The sequence below is a fragment of the Musca domestica genome, unplaced genomic scaffold (genome assembly GCF_030504385.1).
Source record: "Musca domestica strain aabys unplaced genomic scaffold, Musca_domestica.polishedcontigs.V.1.1 6, whole genome shotgun sequence".
Classification (NCBI taxonomy): domain Eukaryota; kingdom Metazoa; phylum Arthropoda; class Insecta; order Diptera; family Muscidae; genus Musca; species Musca domestica.
In genome coordinates this window covers 17,693,711-17,717,645 of record NW_026712363.1, presented here as the reverse complement: position 1 = coordinate 17,717,645, position 23,935 = coordinate 17,693,711, and the positions used below count along the sequence as shown (strand labels likewise).

The 23,935-nt window shown below is 37.4% G+C and overlaps 1 protein-coding gene across 1 annotated transcript in view; it reads right to left on the bottom strand.

Moving 5' to 3' along the window:
- The window catches only part of LOC101891324 (echinoderm microtubule-associated protein-like CG42247), a 354,339-nt gene that overhangs the window by 1,101 nt on the left and 329,303 nt on the right, over positions 1–23,935 (bottom strand). The window contains exons 3-10 of the mRNA XM_059129127.1: positions 9,542–9,658; positions 9,082–9,470; positions 7,429–7,578; positions 1,657–1,828; positions 1,410–1,505; positions 953–1,351; positions 470–890; positions 9–405 (exon numbers count right to left, since the gene is read on the bottom strand). Of these exons, the coding sequence (XP_058985110.1) occupies positions 9–405; positions 470–890; positions 953–1,351; positions 1,410–1,505; positions 1,657–1,828; positions 7,429–7,578; positions 9,082–9,470; positions 9,542–9,658 (2,141 nt within the window). The remainder of the gene's footprint in view (positions 1–8; positions 406–469; positions 891–952; positions 1,352–1,409; positions 1,506–1,656; positions 1,829–7,428; positions 7,579–9,081; positions 9,471–9,541; positions 9,659–23,935) is intronic.

Here is a 23,935-nt window from a genome sequence, read left to right as displayed (position 1 = left end):
ACACATACCTAAACAAACGTATATAACCATCTGCATCGCCCGATGCCAGCATATCCTGGGCAGCTGATCGTGTACAGGTAGATATAATTGTATTACTGTTACTATAGTAGCGATTACTCCACATGCCCGCCACCATAAAACCAACCGTGCAATTACTTGTCAACCATTTGACATCCTTCATGGCAATGGGACTACGTTCGGGACTCAGCGATTTGGCATCCCAGAACAATAAATCAAAATCAATTGTGACTGTTTGCACAAAATTACCATCCATACTCCAATCCAAATGGGTCAGTGGTTGGGAACCACGGATCTTATTCACTTTCTTATAGGAGAAACCATCTCTGGAGACGCGGAATAAATAAATGCTACCATTTTGGGAACCCATAGCAATCATATCGCCCACTTAAAAACAAACAAAAAGCAAAGTTATTACCCAAACCCCACATTGGGCGCCATTTTAACTCACCTTGATTAAATGACACACAATTAATGGGCGAGCCACACACTCTCAGTGTCAACATGACCGCTCCATTTTCACAATTAATTACCAACAGATGGCCCTCAGTGCTGCCAGCAGCCAGGGCGGTGCCAAACGGATGGAATGCAAGGGATACACATTCATAGCCCGTTTGTATGGTCCAAATAAGTTTACTTTTACGCCACAAAGCAATGTGTTTGTCATGACCCGCCGTGGCAAACAGATCATCTTCAGGATGGGCGGCCAAGCCCCACAATTGGCGGCCATGGCCAAAAACAACTTGTGTGAAACGACGCTGTAACGAGCCCTCGAGAATGTTGTTGCGTGTGGTACCCACATAGATATTGCCATCATTACGTCCTGGACGTTGTGGATATATGGTGCGTACACCACCCGCCGATTCGGGAAGCTAACAATAAAATAATTAATAGAGTATAAAACTGACTTTCCAAAATCCTCCCTCCTGCTTACCTTGGTATCAGCGATTTTCTTATAGTTTTGCAGTGAGTCCCAAGCTGCTATTTTACGATCCTTCTCACCGCCTGACAATAGCGTGCCCTCGCCCAGCATAATAAGGCATCCAATTCCCTTCGTGTGAGCCTCAAATTCGGTGCGCACAAAATATGCACCATCCGAGTCCACCGAGTAAATAGTAATAAAACCATCCGAATCAGCAGTTATAACATCGCCATCCGGTTCAAATTGAACGCTGGTGACATGTGAACGTGATGGTTGCTTAACAATATCTGTTCGTTCGAAAAAGCCATCTTTGCGACGATGCCAAAAAGCCAAATGACCCCGGCCATGTGTTATAATTAAATTATCATCCAGAGGATGGAAAGCGGCTCCAGACAATCCTTCTTGCAGAGTCTAGAATAGCGATTTTGTAGAGAAAGCATGGAATGTAAATGATTTAATGGGAACTTACCGCAACTTTACCCAACAAATGTCCCCACTGCCATTGCCACACAGAGAGTATACTTTCACGCCCGCTATCCACAGCCAAAATGTAGCTGCCACCATTCTATAATAAACAAATAATTATAATTAAAAAACTAGATATTTACTTTTTAGGCTTAGCTCAATATTGTTCAGAAATTAGGTCAATCGTCGAAGTGAAGATATTATAAAATCTGCATCTCTCACGTCAAAAAATTGTAAACATTTGTACTTACCAATTGTGAGAAGGCCACCGCTGTGACACCCGTATCCAATTCTCCCATACCAAAAACATATAACGTCTGCAAAGATTCAGTGCTCCATATGCGGACATGTGCCTGAGATTTGCGATCGCGACCAGCTTTTTGACCAGATGCGACAAGTTCTCGTGAAGGATGGACATCCATGCTGGAAAATTAAAAAAAGTGAGATGTTTTTGGATCATATGTTATTTAATATTTTAGGTACTGAAATTACTAGGAGTAAACCTAGCAATTTGCAAAATCGCATAAAATAGTAAATCCGTTGTTTTACTTATTGTGGCGCCCAATAATGCAATATGTTGACATCAGACATCTGAAGAACACGTCGCGAGCGGGCGCACTGACTCGATTTTCACTAAATTTGACGGAGACATTTTAATCTTTTATACCAAATAACATTGCTATAGAGTGCATTATATCACTTCGAGAAGGATTATATTAAAAAATATAAATCGGAGCCAAGTTCCACAAAATGGAAACGAACGTCCCGAAATTCACTCCATTTGGGCTAATATTTGCCATGATTTGCACAATAAACCTGAAATCGTATTAAGGCTATATATATATATATGGGAGCATATCCAAATGTTAGTCGATTTCGATAAATTTTAGTAAAGTAATTTCCGAGCTCTACAAGATATCTGGTACCAAATATCATTGTTGTCGACTGCATGTTACGGATGTAAGGCACTTAAACATCAAATCGGATGAAACATAAATATGGGAGCTATATCTGAACCGATTTTGAATTTAATTACTTGCTTCTAGACTGAATTCGGTCGGATTTGCCAAAATTCAAGTCATTGGGATTGATATTGGCCATTTGGTGCACAGTTAACCCGAAATCGGTTGAAATTATATATTGGAGCTATATATATATATATACCTTAATCTGAAACGATTCTCAGATTAAGATTTTTTGGAAAATGTCATATCAATCGGATAATAAATGAGACCTGCATTTTGTTCACAAAAAATACAGGGTGAGATAAACAACTGCAACAAAATCCAACGCCATAATTTTACATTTTTTTAATTTTATTGAATGAAAGCAGAAAATATCGGAAGTAGCACCAAATTTTAGAATAAGTTTAGATTTGTTCGAATTGGTCACCTTTGGCACGAATTATGGCCTTCAAATGGCCAATGAAACCGTCAAACGCTGCTCGAATGTTGCTTTGCAGTATTTTGGCCCATTCCCGGCGAAGCGCTTGCTTGAGGTGATCGACACTTTGGTATTTTTTAGTGCCAACCTTGCTTTCCAAAATACTCCACACATAATAGTCCAACGGATTGGTATCCGCAGATTTTGGTGGTCATTGTGCTCTGGAAAGGAAGCTAGGAGCCTCATTTTGTAACCATTCTTGGGTGGCGCGGGCTGAGTGCGATGGTGCTGAGTCCTGTTGGAATGTCCAAGGTCTGCGGCCTTGAATATTTTGGCGATAATATTCGGCATTTATTCTGATGCCACGGTCGATTAATACGAGGGGGGAGCGACCATCGGCTGTTATGACTACACCATCACCATGGCCGGCGCTTGAGTTCTGGTGGCCGACTGAAGGTGCACATTTTCAGCTGACCTCTTTGGCAAATAAACACGATCATTTTGTTTGTTTACAAACTGTTGGACAACTAATGTTTTTTTTTTTCATCGGAGAAACCCAAATTCAACAGTTCACCACTTTCGGCCAAGCGAATCAACTCTTTAGCTCTTTTGAGTCTATTTTCTTTTTGTTGCGGTGTAACTTCTTGCCCATTTTGGAATTTCAATGACTTTACCCCGAGCTCATTTTTCAATATTTGCCGAATGGAATATTGTGATATGTTCAGCTCACGAGCCATTTTTCGGCCACTGCGACGCGGGTTTCGATCAAGTCGCTTCTTTACTTTTCGAACCATTTCTGCTGATGTTGCTGTTTTTTTTCCGTCCACTTCTTTGACGACGGGCTACGCTACCAATATCACGGTAACGAGCGATGGTACGAGACACAAAAGATTTATTCACATTTAAATGCGTTGGCTTGTAACCAAATATAAAAAATCTCACTATCACGCTTGAATTCCATCACGAATAACTATTTTCTCAAAAATTCTCACCAAAATGCTTTTGTACACTTGTAAACAATATAATGAGCTGTCACTGGAATGGTATTAGCAGCTGTCGGTAGAGTGGCTTAGAAATTACAGCAGTCTGATGTTGGCTACAGTTTTTTCATCTCACCCTGTGTAGGGAAGTTCGAAAAAAATTTGACAGAGGTATTTTTGGGCTGTATCTGATATCTGGTGTCCAATTAACCCAAAATCCGTAAAAGATATATACAGCTATACATTAATTTGAACTGATTCTCTAATAAATACGTCCAGCATTTTGTTAACAAAAATATATGGACAGACGGACTGACATGCATAAATCGGCTCAGAAATGAATTCTATGAAGATCCTCAAAAGTAACTATGGGTCTATCTCGCTTCTTTCTCCATGTTAAACTACCTGGTGTAAGGTAGAAACAAGTAAAAAAGCAGTAAGTTCGGCCGGGCCGAACTTTGAATACCCTCCACCATTTGGAACGATTCAGAAAATTTTCAAAAAAATAAAATCCATTAAAAATTCTTTTAAAATCTTTAAAATACCTAATATCGAAAGGTGCCGATATATGGGGTGATATACGATATTGTGGACCTATATAGACAAATCTATGTCTGGGGGTAAAGTACTCACGAGGAACCCCTTGTGTGGATTTTCAGACCATTCCATTGGAAAATGTGGCTAAAATCATCAAAATACCGAATATCGGGGGGTAACGTTATATGGGGGCTATTCGATATCGTGGGCCTATATAAATAATTCTCTTTCAAGAGATAAAGTACTCACGAGGAACTCCTTGTGTGGATTTTCAGATAATTCCATTGGAAAATGGCTAAAATCATCAAAATTCCGAATATCGGGGGTACGGTTATATGGGGGCTATACGAAATCGTGGACCTATATAAATAATTTCCATCAAGGGATAAAGTACTCACAAGAAACTCCTTGTGTGTATTTTCAGACCATTCCATTGGAAAATGTAACTAAAATCATCAAAATACCGAATATCGGATGGTACCGTTATATGGGGGCTATACGATATCGTGGACCTATATAGACAATTCTCTTTCAGGGAGTAAAGTACTCACAGAGAACTCCTCGCGTGGATTTTTAGACTATTCCATTGGAAAATGTGGCTAAAATCATCAAAATACCGAATATCGGAGGTACCGTTATATGGGGCATATACGATATCATGGACTCTTTCTACTCTTTCAGGGAGAAAAGTGCTCACATAGAACTCCTCGCGTGGTTTTTCAGGCTATTCCAATAGAATATGTGGCTAAAATCAACAAAATACCGAATTTCGTGGTGTATAGGGGCTATATGAAATAGTGGACCGATATAGCCCATCTTCAAAATTGACCTGCAGACAAAAGAGGGATCTGTGCAAAATTTTAGCTTTCTATTTTAATTCGTTTTGACTGTAGCGTGATTACAACAGACGGACAGACGGACGGACATGGCTAAATCGTCTTAGAATTTTACGCTGATCAAGAATATATATACTTTGTTGGGTCTAAAATCATTATTTCGATGAGTTACAAACGGAATGACGAACTTAATATACCCTCCATACTATGCATGGTGGAGGGTATCAGTCCTGGAACGACTCTTAAAATCTATTTTATTTCGCTTAAAACCAAATCCAAACAAGCTTGAGAAATGTTCATTCTTATGCGTTTTTGATCGACGGTTAACAAATGCGGCACCATCTTGCAGAAACTTCTCATCTGTAGTTCTTCATGCTAAATTAAATGGAGTCGATCGTTTGAGGCGCCCATGATATTAGAAATTTCACGCACTTTTATTCGTCGATCATTTAATACCATATCATGCACTTTGGCTACAATTTCTGTTCTTGTTGCTGTTTTTGGACGTCCACTACGTGGACTAAAATGCATGTGAACGAACACTTTCCCCTAACACATTCACCATATCATTACGAGTATGAATTTCTTGTCCCGATAAACCTTTTTTATGTAAATATTTAATGACAGCACGCATTTCTAATTATTCCATTATATACCAGCAAAGAAAGTCCTAAAGTTGGGCGGGGCCGATTTTATGATACCCTACACCACTTTGCTAATTTAGTTGAGCTCCACATAACAATTAAAAGTTGTTATGGGAGAATTCAATCATACACGCTATGAATATAATTATAATTTAAAGTTCAAAACACTAAATATGCCAAAGCATTTGTATCTTTTAAATTCGGACTTGTGTTGCCCATTTGGTGCACAATTAATTTGAAATCGGATAAAAATATATATAGGAACTATATCCAAATCGGAACCGATCTCGATAAAATTTGGCAAAGATATTTCTGAGCTGTATTTGATATATTTCCCAAAATATTGTTGTTACAGATTGCATATTACAGCTGTGGGTAACAAATACAACAAATCGGATGAATAATACATATGGGAGCTATAGCTATATCTGAACCGATCACCAAATTTGGCATACTACCTTCTAGACTCAATTCGGTCGCTTGTGCCAAATTTCATCCCATTTGGACAAATATTAGACGTTTGGTGCACAATAAAAGATAAATCGGACGAAGTTATATATGGGAGCAATATCCACATCTGAACCGATCTCGATACAATTTAGCAAATGTATACCTGAGCTGTATTTGATATATTTCTCCAAATATTGTTGTTACAGAGTGCATATTACGGCTGTGGAAGAAAAAATAACAAATCGGATGAAAAATATATATGGGAGCTATACCTATATCTGAATCGATTTCGATCAAATTTGGCATACTTATTTTCAGGCCTAATTTGATTGTATGTGCAAAATTCCATACTACTCGGGCTGATATTACACGTTTGGTGCACAATAAAAGGCAAATCGGACGAAGATATATATGGGAGCTACATCTAAATTTTGACCGATTATCTTCAATTTCAATAGGGTTCGCCCTTGGGCCAAACAAATGATGTTTGGAAAATTTCATCTCAATCGGATAATAAATGCGACCTGCATTTTGTTCACAAGAATACATGGACAGACGGACGGACGGACGGACAGCGGACTGACATTCATAAAACAACTCAGAAAGTGATTCTATGCAGATCATCAAACGGAACTATGAGTCTATCTCGTTTCCTTTTGTCTGTTACAAACAAATGCACAAAGACATAATACCCTTACCACTATGTGGTGTAGGGTATAAAAATTGCGGATGCGTAATTTTTGTACACCTGTTTCTATGAGAAGGAGTTGCCAGATCGAAACAAAATTTAACATATGTCCATAACAGAGATGGAAATTTCCAAAACACTTAACTTTTTTCTGTTTATACCGCGCTTTTTGTGCTAGGCTAAGAAGTTTTCGAACTGTCCTCGCATATTAAAGAACAGAATTATAAATTTATTTCACGAAATTAATTACAAATTCATTTTTTTTATTATTTTTAAACTACAATGAATATGTCTTTGTGAAAAAATGCAGTAACTTTCAGTTACTTTTACAAAAAGCTTGCCATATCTCTGTAAAAAACGCATATATTTTAAAGTAAAGATGTAATAATAAGAACCCGATAATGTGAACTATATCCTTCACTTTTCCTAAAGTAAGGGATAACAAAATTGGACTGTAAAGGAACATAATATAAGAACGGTTGTATATGTCTTTGCTAATACTTACCACATAATATCCTCTGTATGTCCGGTGTAATGACGCTGAGCATCTTCTTCACGATCCAATAATACGGCAACTGCAGCAACATAGTATAAAAGTTCGCCAGATGGCAAGACCCAAAGATTGCGTCTGGCATCAATGCCGCGATAACCATGGCTAAAATAAGGAAATAACGATTTTTCGATGAATATGATGTCGAAGAATTTTACTGCCTTCAGACTTTTAAAGCTGACTAGCCATACACGGCATTTAAATATTACTAAGATAACATTCATCTAGGGAGCAAAAAATGGGTTAACTACGAAAACAACTTTACAAATTGATGTATGACCAGGCTACTTTAAAAGCTTGTTGTGGCATGTTAATCAGTCGCAATCAACGTTTGTTTTTTAAAGCATAAACAAGTAAAAAAGCTGTAAGTTCGGCCGGGCAGATCTTTGAATACGCTCCAACATTTTGAACGATTTTGGCAATTTTCAAAAAAAAAAAAAAAAAAAATAAAATAAAATTCGTTCTGTTAAAATCTTTAACATACCGAATGTAGCCATTATATTAGGGTCTATACGATGACGTGGACCTGCATAGGCAACTTTTGTCATTAACCTTTACAATATTCAAATGCGAAACTTGAATAAAAAAATTCGGTGAATAATGTAGATAAAATCATCAAAATTCCGAATATAGGGAGGTACCATGGGGGTTATAAAGCGTAGCCCTGCACAAAAAATTTTCTGTCAAAGGCTGTCGTGCCCATTACCAACTTCAAACACCAAATTTGAAACAATTCCGATGAATAATGTCGCTAAAATCATCAAAAATAGCGAATATGAGGGGGGTACCGTTATATGGGGGCTATATAAAGACGTGGACTTGCACAGGCAATTTTCTGTCATAAGCTGCAGTACCCATTCGAACTTCAAATACCAAATTTGAAACATTTCCGGTGAATAATGTTGCTAAAATCATCAAAATACCGAATATCGGGGGGGTACCGTTATATGGGGGCTATATGAAGACGTGGACTTGCACAGGCAATTTTCTGTCATAAGCTGTAGTACCCATTACGAACTTCAAATACCAAATTTGAAACATTTTCGGGGAATAATGTCGATTGAATCACCAAAATACCGAATAAAGGGAGGCACCATCATATGGGGGATATACCAAAACGTGGACCTACTTTACCCATTTTCATTACCAAATGTCCCGCAGATATAATAAACATTTGAGTAAAATGTTATTAACCTACTTCCTTTCGTTCGGAAGTTAGAGTGATTTCCACAGACGGACAGATGGACGGACATCGTTAAATCGACATAGATTTTTATGCTGATCAAGAATATATGTGGGGTCTAAAATGTATATTTCGAGTTGTTACAAACCGAATGATAAACTTAATATACCCTCCATACTATGGTGGGGGTATAAAAAAAATCAATGATTGGGCAATTGTTACATGGCATTGCGTTGACACAGAAAATACAAATTATTTTAAAGTTTATGCCGTAGCTGCAAAACTCATCGTTGTTGTTTATCTACGCATAATATGTGTGAAATGAACTTCACAATAAATTTTGTCGGCTAAACCCAAATCTATGTAACATCGGCCCAGACATTGAATATTTCTTGCTCTCCAGCCATTCACAGAATCATACTTACACCCATTGCAACTGCAACTTCTTATCTGGTGGTGTATTATCGGCCGGTGCATGATGTAATGGTGGATAGAATGTGCGTCTAAGACCTCTAATAGTCACCTTGGTAGGATCTTCTTTCATCATATCGATCATACTGTATTCACCGTTTGTGCGTAAAATTTCACTTTCGGGTGCGTATAAAATACGTGGACGACTTTTACTGCGTGGTCGAGCACCGCGCAAAGGAACCTTTGGAAGATCTTCGGTTGGAAGTATGGGAGCGGCAGCCATTACCGATGGCCGCGAACGTGACCGACGTATGGGCGAGCCGGCAATTAACGCCGTACCAGTGGCCAAATAAAAGGTGTCCACATCAGCAAATTCATTGCGTAGCTGTGAAAAACTGCGTACCTGAAAACAAGAAGAAGGAAAAGACAATTTCGTTGAGTTTTAATTGAAAAATGCCACATCAATTCTCTTACCTCTTGCCCTGTGCCTGTGTACATTTTCTTGGCTCCATTTATTTTCAGCACTTGACCCAAGTCTTCCAGCACTTCTTCAAACGGCTGTGAAGTGCGTAGATTGAGTAAGACACGACACTGTAATAATAAACAGAGAGAAATATGAAAGAACAAATATTAGCTGTGTCTTAACAAGGACGAAACTGCAATCATACAATGAGTGTGTGAATGTCACGTTCGACAAATATGTGAAAGGTTTTCGAATTGATTTCACAATGTTCTTGATAGGTTATAACCATGAATAACAGGTGATGGTGGTGGGGTCAGTTGGAAGTCCATAAAAATAACTATGAATTCAAACACTTGGTAAGGGATTAATACAAGTCTTTGCACATACCAATGGCAGGAAGGATGAAAAATATGGAATACATTTGTGGAGGACCTTAAGCATGGCTTATAATACCCTTCACCATACCTTGTATATTAATTTGTTCACTCCGTTTGTAACTCCTCGAAATATTCATGTCAGACCCAAGAAAGTACAAATATTCTTGATCAGCACGAAATTCTAAGTCGATATAGCGATGTACGTCTGTCTATCGCTCTGCCTGTCTGTCTGTTGTAATCACGCTATCTTTGGAACGAAGTGAGATAGAAGGCTAAAATTGAATTGAAAAAGGAGGCTAAAATTGTGCACACATGTGTATTTTGCGAGAAGGCAGGTTAAGTTCGTAAATGGGCCGTGTCGGTCCACATCTTCGTACAGCCCTCATATAACGGTACCTCCTTATATTCAGTATTTCGATGATTTTAGCTATATTTTGTACCGGAATTCTTTCAAATTTCATATTTGAAGTTCGGAATTGCTGTTACAACCTGTGACAAAAGATTATTTCTAAAGGACCACGGCTTCGTATAGCCCCCATATAACGATACCTCCCGATATTCGGTATTATGATGATTTCAGCCACATTTTGTATCGGTATTGTTTCAAATTTCGTATTTGAAGTTAGGAATCGGAATGCTACAGCCTATGGCAAAAATTATATTCGGCATTTTGATGATTTTAGCGGAATTATTCACCGGAATTGTTTACAATTTCCTATTTGAAGTTAGAAATTGGTGCTACAGCCTATGATAAACAATTTCGTATGCATGACCACGTATACGATACCTCCCGATATTCGGTATTTTGCCGATTTTAGCCACATTTTGTACCGGAATTGTTTCAAATTTCGTATTAAAGTTCGAAATCGGTGCTACAGTCTATGACAAAAACTTACTTACGAAGGAGCACGTATTCATATAGCCCCCATATAACGATACCTCCCGACATTCGGTATTTTGATGATTTTAGCGACATTATCTACCGGAACTATTTCAAATTTCATGTTTGAAGTTCGTAATGGGTACTACAGCTTATGACTGAAAATTGACTATGTAGGTCCACGTCTTCGTATAGCCCCCATATAACAAATTTCATATTTGTAGTTCAGAATTGGTGCTACAGCCTGTGACAAAAAATCGCGTATGCGTATTTGAAGTTTGGAATTGTTTCTACACCCTATGGCAAAGTAATACTTAAGAAGGACCACGTCGTCGTATGCCCCCATTTAACGGGTTTCATTTGAGAGGTATTTTTCTACGGAATTTGTTTGATTTTTTAAGTTCCCCAAAACCCTACACTACATAGTGGTTAAGGTATTATGTCTTTGTGCATTTGTTTGTAATATGGAGAAGGAAGCAAGATAGACTCATAGTCTCTTTTGAGGATCTTTATAGAATCATTTTCTGAAGGTCGCATTCATTATCCGATTGAGATGACATTCTCCAAACAATATTTGTTTGGACCAAGGACGAATCCCATTGAAATTGGTGAGAATCGGTTCAAATTTAGATATAACTCCCATATATATCTTCAACCGAACTCGGGTTTATTGTGCACCAAATGACCTGAATTTTGGCATACCCCACCGAATTTAGTCTAAAAGCAAGTACATCAAATTTGGTGAAAATCGGTTCAGTTATAGATATAGCTTCTACATAGATGTTTCATCCGATTAGGGGTTTTAAGTCCCTCTTATGTATGATATGCACTCCACAAGAATGATATTTGGTACCAGATATCTAAAACAGCTCAGAAATATCTCTGCCTAATTTTATCAATATCGTTTCTGATTCGAATATATAGCCCATATATATCTTCTACCGATTTCAGGTTAATTGTGCACCAAATGGCCAATATCAGTCCTAAAGTCCTGAATTTTGGTACATCCGACGGAATTCAGTCTAGAAACAAGTACGTCGAATTTGGATGAAAATTGGTTCAGATATCGTTATAACTGACATATATACGTTTCATCCGATTTGGTACCAGATATTTTATAGAGATTGGAAAATTTGATGTACTTGCTTCTAGATTGAATTCTTAAAATATTTTTTTATGTATTTCAATTTTTTCGCCTTCTCTCAATGACTCAATACTTGAAATACGAAAGAAAAAAAATATTTCAATTGAGCGAAACCAAATCGAAAATTATCGTATTTTCCTAAACATGTATATGTAAAATAATAAATCTACTGCAAACAAATCAATTAAGCTGTAAATATGATGTATAACTAAACTCAACATACATTCAATGCTAACAGCTAAGCCAACAAAAAAGAAGATTTATAACAACAAAAAAAAAAAAAGCGTTTTTGTTCAACACAAAAACACGCAATTGGCAATTTCACGCCTTTGTTAACATCTATAGATACGCAACGAGCCAAAACTGTGGAGAGATTCCTGGCCAAAAAAATTGGCAACAAAAAGCCAAAAACTTGTACAGACCAAACCTTGATTGTGGTAATGGTGCATCATCACCAATTCCAGCACCAGTAGCAAAGTGGTCAAACACCCAGTCAGTCAGCTAGCCAGCCAGCCATTCAAGAGCAGCTACTTGATACTTAATGATGGCCCTACGGGAGCCACAGCTTTTTTTTTGGCTTCAAGCTTTACAAATGGACGGACGTGCTATGCCGTTATATGGGAGGTGTTACAAGCAATTTTAACGCCACGCAATCAACAATTAGTGTAACGGCCATAGGGATAACGTCTTTCCCAGTACATGTTAGAGATATAAAGACTGTTACATAATTATCATTGAAAGTGTTCATGTAGAAGCTCATTTGATGTTGTTTTTGTTTTACTAATTGTATCTTACATCAAGAAAGAAACGGTATCGGGATAGAGCCAAATGTTGCTGATTGATCAGCAACTCCATCCTAAAACTATGCTTTAAACTTGGTATTGATATGGATTATTAAATTGTAAAGCCGTTGTTACACTTTTGATTGAATTCTTAGGCTTTGTCCGTAGTCGTTTTAATAATAATTGAATTATTTATAAAGATATTTATTTACAATGTCAATGCAAAATCTTGATTCTACATTAGTCTTAGTTGTTTAAAATTTGACGCGCTCATTCTGCCTAGACAATAAAACTCGCTCTAGACAATGAATTCTCAATATCCGTATTTCGCATTCGCATGAACTCTTAATATTCGTATTTTCTGCGTCGATTTATGAATACGATTTACGTGACGTATACCCTATGCAATTGACATTTACAATCGAGTGGATTTAATAGTCTAAAGATGCTCTTACCACCTACGACTTAAATAAAAGTGTTCGCTAAATAAATTACATATTTAACACAGATTTTTACACCCTACATTACGTACTGGTAAGGGTATTATGTCTTTATGTATTTGTTTGTAACATGGAGAAGGAAGCGAGATAGACCCATAGTTAATTTTGAGGATCATCATATAATCACTTTCTAAGTCGTTTTATTCATGTCAGTCCGTTCGTCCGTCCATGTATTCTTGTGAACAAAATACAGGTCGCATTTATTATCAGATTGATATGAAATTTTGCAAACAATATTTATTTGACCCAAGCACGAACCCTATTGAAATTGGTGTTAATCGGATCAGATTCAGATGTAGGTTCAATATATCTTCAACCGATTTTGGGTTAATTGTGCACCAAATGGCCAATATAAGTCCAAAATACCTGTTTTTCGGTACATCTCACCGAATTTAGTCTAGCTGAATGTTAATCTATTTTTGAGAAAATCGGTTCAGATGTAACCATGCTCGCATATACTGGGAAAGCAAAAATATCGGAAATATCATCAAATTTTAGAAAAAGTTTAGATCTCTTCGAATTTTTCACCTCTGACACGAATTATGGCCTTCAAACGGCCATTGAAACCGCCACACGCTGCCCGAATTTTGCTCTGCTGTATTTTGACCCTTCCCCGGCGAAGCGCTTGCTTGAGATGATCGACACTTTAGTATTTTTCAGTGCCATCCTTGCTTTCCAAAATACTCCAGACACAGAATTCCAACGGATTGATATCCGGAGATTTTGGAGGCCATTGTGCGCTAGATATGAAGCGAGGAACCTCATTTTGTAACCATTCTTGGGTGGCGAGTGCTGAGTGCGATGGTGATGAATCCTGTTGGAATGTCCAAGGTCTGCGGCCAAAATGTTTGCATGCTCAAGGCTGTAATACACCCTCCAGAATATTTTCTCGATAATATTCGGCATTTATCCTGATGCCACGGTTGATTACTACAAGCGGAGAGCGACCATCGACTGTTATGGCGGATCACACCATCACCATAGCCGGCGCTTGAGTTCTGGTGGCCAACAGAAGGTGCATATTTGAAGCTGACCTCTTTGGCGAGTAAACACGATCATTTTGTTTATTTACAAACTGCTGGACAACGAATGTTTTCTCATCGGAGAAAACCAAATTCGACAGTTCACCACTTTCGGTCAAGCGAAGCAACCCTTTAGCTCTTTTGAGTCTATTTTCCTTCTGTTGCTGTGTAAGTTCTTGTACTTTTTGGCATTTCAATAACTCATTTTTCAATATTTGCCGAACAGAATATTGCGATATGTTTAGCTCACAAACCGTTTTTCGGCCACTGCGATGCTGGTTTCCATTAAGTCGCTTCTTTACATCTCGAACCATTTCTGCTGATGTTGCTGTTTTCTTCCGTCCACTTCCTTGACGTCGGGCTACGCTACCAGTATCACGGTAACGAGCAATGGTACGCCACACAAAAGATTTATTCACATTTAAATGCTGGAGTGTTCTAACGATAGGTACTTGTGGTTTTCCAGCCAAATATAAAGAAATCACACTATCACGCTTGAAATCAATCACGAATAACTTTTTTTCTGGAAAATTCTCACCAAAATGGTTTTGTACACTTGTAAACAATATAATGAGCTGTCACTGGAAAAAAATTAACAGCTGTCGGACAAGTGGCTTAGAAATGACAGCTGTCTGAAGTTGTTTGCAGTTTTTATGCCCTCCACCTTGGAAAGGAAGGTATATTAACTTTGTCATTCCGTGTGTGTTTCTTTTCATAATTCCCATAAAGTATATATATTCATAATCAGCATAATATTCTAAGCCGATTTAACGATGTCTGTCTGTCTATCCGTCTGTCTGTTGAAATCACGATACAGCCCATATTATTTGACTTAGAGCGCCAAAATTTAGCAGTGCAATTTGTATTGTGTCTAGGATGGTTGGTATTAAAAATGAGATATATCGGTCCACGTTTTGGTATAGTCCCCATATTACATTACCTCCCGATATTCAGTATTTTGATGATTTTTGCCACACTTTTTCACGGATTTGGTATTTGTTTGTCATAATGGGTTCTAGCTTCTGTGGCGAAACATTGTATGCATAAGTCTTCGTTTTGGTATAGCCCCCATATAACGTTACCTCCCTATATTCGGTATTTTGATGATTTTTGCCACATTTTTTCATCGATTTGTCTAAAAATTGTATAGCCCCCATTTAACGGTATCTCCCAATATTCGGTATGTTGGTATGATTGATGATTTTTGACACATTTTCCCATGAATTTGTCTAAAAATTGGTATTTGAGGATCATAATGGGTTCTAATGTGTCCTTTACCCTAAGGTGGAGGGTATTAAAAGATCAACCCGGCCGAACTTAATGCTTCTTTACTTATTTAGAGTTAAAATTATACCAAATTTTGAACCTTTGTGGGGAAGGTACTGGATGGAGTGGTCCGATATTGTCCATTTTCGCACCTGATCTAGCTCTGATGCAAATATTAGGGTGTGCAAAGTTGTAGCAAAATCGAGATATTCTTTCTCTTTCTGGGCAGTAAAATATTTTTTTGAAAATTGCGACCTTTTGTGGGGGATGTATCAGAAGGAGTGGACCGATATTGCCCATCTCCAAACTCGATCTAAATTTGACAATGATATTACGATGTACCAAGTTTGGACCAAATCGGATACCTTCTTCGAGATACCTTATCGTGCGCACAAGCCAGCGAGATAGAGAGACAGACGCATGGACGGACATCGTTAGATCGACTCCAAATATCCTGAAACAGATTTGGTCCAAAGAGACCTAGGGTGTAAAATCGCTATTTCGATGAGACAAGTTTTGGCCGCATCAAATTATATACCCTCTGTAGTCATATGGCTAAGGGGAATAACAAGGTTACGAGAATCGACCAGTTTTGCAGCATAATCTTCCAAATTATTGATATGTTTTGTTGTCAAAGCAAAAACTTGCTTCTGCATTAGTCTTAGTTGTTTTACTTTTAATGCGCTCACGACAATGAATTCTTAATCTGTATTTCCCACTGGTTTTCCGGCTCCATAAAGATTTAAATTTTCTTTTCTGCGTCGATTTCTTAAATGAAATTTTCGCTAATTAGACTCAGTACTTAACTCCAATTTTAAAGGATAAAGTCTTGCTTCTATTTGTTGTTAGGCTACTGATAAGCGGCAAATATTTTTCTTTATAATTAAAACTGTCATCAAATAAAATTCTCTGTTTCATTGTCTTCTCCCTTTCTCTTTTTAAACAAAAATTTAATTAAATTAAATTTTCTATTTCATTCCAATTTTTGATGATTCTCCCCGACTTTGCATTAGTAACACGCTCCAATTACTTTTAGAGTTTTATTCACATTTTTTCGTTGTTTTTCCTTTGTGCGGCCTTGAAAGTCCTTTAGCTAACTATGTTACTTTGCCTCATCACATTATGGCTATCTCAAGTTAAAGGAGAGGAACAAAAAACAAAATATAAATCATGCATTACAACGGATGTTAAATAATAAAAACTTATATTTATGGCTAAAAATTTGCTCTGCCTCTTTTTTTTTGTTACAATTTCATTATAAAATTCTTTTGGTTTTGGCAAGCTACGATGCTTTGATGGCAGAACAAAACTGTTTTTTTTTGTTTCGGGAATTTTAAAGCCAATCCTTGGCTTTTTTTCGTGCTTGAAATAATGGAAATAATGATGACAGAGTGTAGAAAAGGACCTAGAAAGAAGCCAAGCGAAAAAGCAGAAGTGTATTTTAATTACTTAATAAAGAGCAGATGTTACTTTTAGCCAAGTTTGAATAATTTGTGGGTAGCAGAATTTGTGTGCTAATAGAAACCAGCTAGACGAAAAGGGAGAACGGAGAAGTAAGTTAATGGCGTTTATGAGAAGATTCTATAGAAATAGGTTCACTAGAGTTTAAGATGTATAGAAATGGTTAACGGAACTAAGGACATATTAAGGATTCTGTAGTTGTGTGGCTTTAAGATCGCTGTACTTTAATGTTATTCTTATTACTTGGTTTAGGATTTTTAAAATCCATAATATGTTTTATAATTAATAATGATTTGAAATTATGATAGAGCAGTTGTTGCAGAAGAGAGAAACAAGTTTTTAGCTTTTTAAGCAACCACGATTCGGGCAGAGCATTTTAACTTGGTTTTGCCCTTGAGGTTTCTGATATATCGGAATAGCGTTCGAAGATCCGTAATTACATATATTAAAAGTCATGCCTCGACGAACAGAGTCGATAAAGCTATGTGTGTCTGCCTACACGTTATTTTGCTGATAATCAGATAATATTTAAGGAACTAAATTGTCGGAAACTTTTGTGTGCTACAAACTGAAAAAATCTGTTTTATTTTGCAAATATTTCTGCTTCAATTAGGAGAGAAGACTAAATTAAGACGTGCGATAAAATATGTCATTTTTGATTTTCTAGAGGCCTTAACTTTTAAATTAAAATTATATATTGAAAGAACGCCTTGATATTTGAAAGAGGTAAGGTTTGTCTTTATCATGATGTGGTATTTACTCACATTTTTAGATAAACAATAATAATATTATGATTTGCATGGTCCATATTGGTTGATCCCTTATTGACAAAAAACATAAAACATATGATCTTCGCCTTAACAAGGCAAAACTCAAAAAAAAAAACTTATGTTTGAGATGAAAAAACTGCAACCAACCTAAGACTGCTGTCATTACTAAGCCACTCGTCCGACAGTTGTTAAAATTATTCCAGTGACAGCTCATTATATTGTTTAGGAGTGTGATAGTGTGATTTCTTTATATTTGGCTGGAAAACCACAAGGAGCTATCGTTAGAGCAATCCAGCATTTAAATGTGAATAAATCTTTTGTGTCTCGTACCATCGCTCGTTATGGTGATACTGGTAGCGTAGCTCGTCATCAAGGAAGTGGACGGAAGAAAACAGCAACAACAACATCAGCAGAAATTGTTCGAAAAGTAAAGAAGCGACTTGATCGAAACCCGCGTCGCAATGGCCAAAAACTGGCTCGTGAGCTGAATATATCGCAATATTCCATTTGGCAAATATTGAAAAATGAGCTCGGGTAAACCTATTGAAATTCCAAAAAGTACAAGAACTTACACCGCGACAGAATGAAAATAGACACAAAAGAGCTAAAGAGTTGCTTCGCTTGGCCGAAAGTGGTGAACTGTCGAATTAGGTTTTCTCCGATGAGAAAACATCCGTTGTCCAGCAGTTTGTAAACAAACAAATTGATCGTGTTTACTTGCCAGCTGAAAATGTGCGCCTTCGATTGGCCACCGGAATTCAAGCGCTGGTCATGGTGATGGTGTGGACCGCGATATCAGCTGATGATCGCTCTCCGCTTGTATTAATCGACCGTGGCATCAGAATAAATACTGAACATTATCGCGAAATTATTGTGGAGGCTGTATTAAAGCCTTGGGCACGCAAAAATTTTGGCCTCAGACCTTGGACATTCCAACAGGACTCAGCACCATCGCATTTAGCACGCGACACCCAAAGTGCGCTGGAAATAAAGCGAGGCCACCAAAATCTCCGGATACCAATCCGTTGGAATATTGTGTCTGGAATATTTTGGAAAGCAAGATTGGCACTAAAAAATACCAAAGTGTCAATCACCTCAAGCAAGCGCTTCGCCGGGAATGGACCAAAATACCACGGAGCAACATTTCGGCAGGGTGTGACGGTTTCAATGGCCGTTTGAATGACATAATTCGTGCCAAAGGTGACAAATTCGAACAAATCTAAACTTATTCTATTCTGCAAAGGATATACCTCGTCCATATGGCTAGAGAATATATATATATTACTGGACACGGCCATCGAAATAACGGTCTTTAGTCCAAATCCGTTTCAGGACATTTGGAGTCAATATAGCGATGTCCATCCGTCTGTATGTTTGTCTGGCTGGCTGGTGCGCACGATAACTCTCGTAGGATGTATTCGATTTGATCCTACATTGGTACATCGGAATATTATTCTCAAACTTAGATCGAGTTCGGAGATGGGCAATATCGGTCCACTCCTTATCGTACCTCCCCTCTCATAAAGTCAACCTTTTTAAAGAAAATAATTGCCTCAACTTGCAAATCCTAATATTTTCATTAGTGCTATATCGTTCCAATCCATCAAGTATCCCCCCACGAAGGGTCAAGATTTTAAATGATTATAACTCTTATAAAACGTGATGAAAGAGTCCGAGTGTCTTCAATTTACACACATCACAATACTTTAATTAGCCCAAGGTCTTGTGTGAAGATGGAATATATCGGTTTACTCCTTGTGGTCCTCCCCCATAAAGGGTGATAGTTTTGAATAACCAAAACGATTCTAAAATCCAAATAAATATATAGTAAATAATAATGTCATTAACAAAAGATCTGCTGTAAAGATGGGAAATATTGGTCCACTACTTCTGGCATCTCCCCCACAGAGAATCAAAATTGTAAATATCCCTGAAGCTCATAAAACGAGAAATAAACATTCGAATCTATGCGGACTTGGCAAATTTCAATATTCAATATTCATCAACACAAGATCTGTTATAAAGATGGAAAAGATCGAACCATTTCTTCTGGTATCTCTCCCCACAACGGGTCAATGTTTTGAATAACTAAAACGATCATAAAATCCGAAATAAGCTGATTTTCTTCAAAATGGGATATATCGGCCCACTCCTTCTGATACCTCCCCAACAAAGGGTCAAAATTTTGAATATCAATGAAGCTAATAAAACGCGAAATTAACACCCGATTCTATTCAAACTTGGTACCTTTCAATATTTCCATCAACACAAGATCTGTTATAAATATGGTAGATATCGGACGATTTCTTCTGGTACCTCTCCAACACAGGGCTCAAGATTTTGAAAAACAAAACGCTGAAAGAAATCGAAATTAGCATCCAATCTCTTAAAATTTCACTCATACAAACATATTTGCTAATGCAAGGTCTGTTGTGGAGATGATATATATCTGCGAACCCCTTCTGGTACCTTGTTCACAAAGAGTCACAATTTTCAGTACTTTTATTTGTCATAACTTGCGAAACAAGTCAGCGATTCATTACAACTTGCTATATCTAAATATATCTCTCTTTGCCAGAAACCTGAGATGAATATAGAATTTATGATTTTCCATGTTCGACTTTCTTGTAATATTGCCCATACCAATATTTTTATCTGTATTAGATGATAAATTGAAGGAAGTAACCAATATAGTCCATACTTGGCACGTCGCAATATTTATATCAAATTTATTCAGGTCCGATACGAAATGGACTATAATGGTCCATTCCTTCGGAACCTACTACATAGAGGGTCAACAATTTGAATAGTCATAACAGAAGTCAAAATATATTTAGATAATCGAACATTGGCTGAGTGTATACATCTGTCGGAAAACCAACTGATACTTTTTAACTTTTTTTTTTATAATTTATGGCATGATCAATTTATGTTTCCAAGGGCTGAAATATTCTGCATCGTTTAAAATGTATTTATTTTTGTAAAACCACGGATGTTCGATTTTATAAATTGTAGATTAAATGGCTATGTAGTGCATTACCTTCACAATTCTGACGATCCCCTCTAATATTCGAATGATTACTTAAAGTTAAAGATAAGAACCCTTGTTTTTCTTTTTTTAATTAAAAATAAATTCGTTCATTTATTATCCAAAGACAATTATTATCTATCTACATTAGTAGACATTTCTCTCTCCCCGTTTGCTGGTCTATTCCACTTGCCCTTCGTTCCATCACATGGAAGACTACAAACTCAAATATTTCTATGATGCCAATACCCCTCACCGAAGAGCATTCCAAGTATTTAATGGCACCAATTTCACTGGCCATATTGAGAGCTTCATTAAATGTTGTTAATTTGAACAAATGCTTTCGGCGCAACAACTCTAAATCATGTCGTAAATCGATTTTTGTTCCCACCAATAATATTGGAACATCAGGACAATAATGATGTATTTCCGGTAACCAGTGTTCCCGTATGTTATCAAAAGCATTGGGTTCATCGATCGCAAAACACAGGAGAAAAATATCGGCATCTGTGTAATTAAAGGGCTGGGTATTCCATCCACCTGTGTCACATAACAATAAATTTACTTGGGCGCCGTTCGGTGTTCGAAATAGGGTTTTGTATTCCTCATATATTGTTGTAGGATATTCTTCGAAGAAATATTTATCGGCATAAGTTCGCAATAGCGAAGTTTTACCCGCACAACCGTCACCAAGAACCACACATTTAATGGGAAGCATCGAACAAATGCCGGGATTCTCCGTGTTATTGTTTTGAAAATTGAATGTCAACTGAGAGAATGGAGCTGGTCTTATCTAAGAGCACTGGGCTGGAACTGTTATCAAAGCAAAGCAATTAATTGCTGATTACTAAAGTCTTTATCTCGTTAGTCTACTGATACGAGGAAACCTAAAGAGAAAGGTGTGTGGCTATAAAAGGTGAGCAGTATTTCGTACCTATGAAACTAAGAGAACAGTTGGACTCGACTACTTGTATGACATATATACAGGGTTAGATAAAAAATGCAACAAAGTCAAACGCCATAAATTTTACATTTGTTTTTTTAAATTTTGTAGAATGAAAGCAAAAATGTCGGAAATAGCATCAAATTTTAGAATAAGTTTGGATTTGTTCGAATTGGTCACGTTTGACACAAATTATGGCCTTCAAACGGCCAATGAAACCGTCTCACACTGTCCAAATGTTGCTCTGCGGTATTTTGGCTCGTTCCCGGCGAAGCGCTTGCTTGAGGTGATCGACACTTTGGTATTTTTTAGAGCCAACCTTGTTTTCCAAAATACTCCAGACCACCATTTTGGTGGCAATTGTGCGCTAGAAATGAAGCGAGGAACCTCATTTTGTAACCATTCTTGGTGGCGCCTGCTGAGTTCTGTTGGAATGTCCAAGGTCTGCGGCCAAAATGTTTGCATGGCCAAGGCTCTAATGCCACGGCCGATTAAAACGAGCGGAGAGCGACCATCGGCTGTTATGTCTGCGCACACCATAACCATGGCCGGCGCTTGAGTTCTGGTGGCCAACCGAAGGTGCACATTTTCAGCTGACCTCTTTGGCAAGTAAACACGATCGTTTGTTTGTTTACAAACAGCTGGACAACGAATTTTTTGTCATCGGAGAAAATTCAGCCGTTCACCTCTTTCGGCCAAGCGAAGTAACTCTTTAGCTCTTTTGAGTCTATTTTCATTCTCTTACGGTGTAAGTGCTTCAACTTTTTGGAATTTCAATGGCTTAGCCCCGAGCACATTTGGCAATATTTTCCAAATGGAATATTGCGATATGTTCAGCTCACGAGCCATTATTCACTGTCACTGAAATAACTTTAACAGCTGTTGGACGAGTGGCTTAAAAATGACAGCAGTCTGAAGTTGGTTACACTTTTTTCATCTCACCTGTATATATGGGTGCTAAAGGGGTATCTGAATCAATTTTCTCCCAATTCGATGTACTTGCTTCTAGACTGAATACGGTCGGATGTACCAAAATTCAGGACTTTTGGACTGATATTGGCCATATGGTTCACAATTAACCCTAAATCGGTTGAAGATATATATGGAAGCTACATTCAAATTTCTACCGATCTTGATAAAATTTGGCAGAGGTTTTTCTAGGCTGTATATGATACCTAATACCATTGTTGTGAAGTGCATACTACGCATGTGAGGGACTTAAACAACAAATCGGATGAACCGAATTTCACTAAATTTGATGTATTACTTCTAGACTGAATTCGGTTGGATGTGTCAAAATTCAGGTCATTTGGACCTGTAGAGCCCATTTGGAGCACAAATAACCAGAAATCGTTTGAAGATATATGGGAGCTATATCTAAATCTAGTTCGATTATCTCCAATTTCAATATGGTTCGTCGTTGGGCCAAACAAATACTGCTTGGAAAATTTCATTTTAATCGGATAATATATCGACCTGCATTTTTTTCACAAAAATACATGGACAGGCAGACGGACTCAGAAAGTAATTCTATGAAGATCCTCAAAAGAAAATATAGGTCTGTCTCGCTTCCCTCTTCCTGTTGTAAACAAATGCACAAAGACATAATACATTTGCCACTATATGATGTAGGTTATAGGAAGTTAGCTAAAGCTTTCAAAGAGAAACACCTTAAAATCAGTAACCTTACCCAACACACGTTCACAAACATCAACGAAAAAAATTCGTTTCCTCATAACTTCAATTTCAAAATCCTTATATATCAAATAGAACAAGATAATAAACGATTCCAACAACTCCACAGAAAAGGAAAAACTTTGCAATCAATCAAATTTCCATTTAATTGAAATTGTTGCTATTTCAAATACATCTTCCTGTGATGACCAATCGACAACACGCAAAAGAATCCTTCCCTTTTTCCACAAGTTATTTGGAAGAAGAAGAAGACGAAAAAAATCTGACACTTATTGCATATGTTCCGGCTGGATTGTTGGGTCTATAGAAAATTCATTGCGTAGGCTAGAGAAGAACAATACTAGAAAAAAAAACCAATAAAATAGGACATGAGATCTATACGAAAAGAACATAGTCGGCAGGACAATGAATGTGTACATATACATGCAGGCAGGTATCAAAAGCAAATATTGATTTCAGGCAATCAAACTACAGCTACTGCAACTAGGACTGTCTAGCAGTATTTCGAAATGAAGAACTAGATGGTGAGTACGAGGC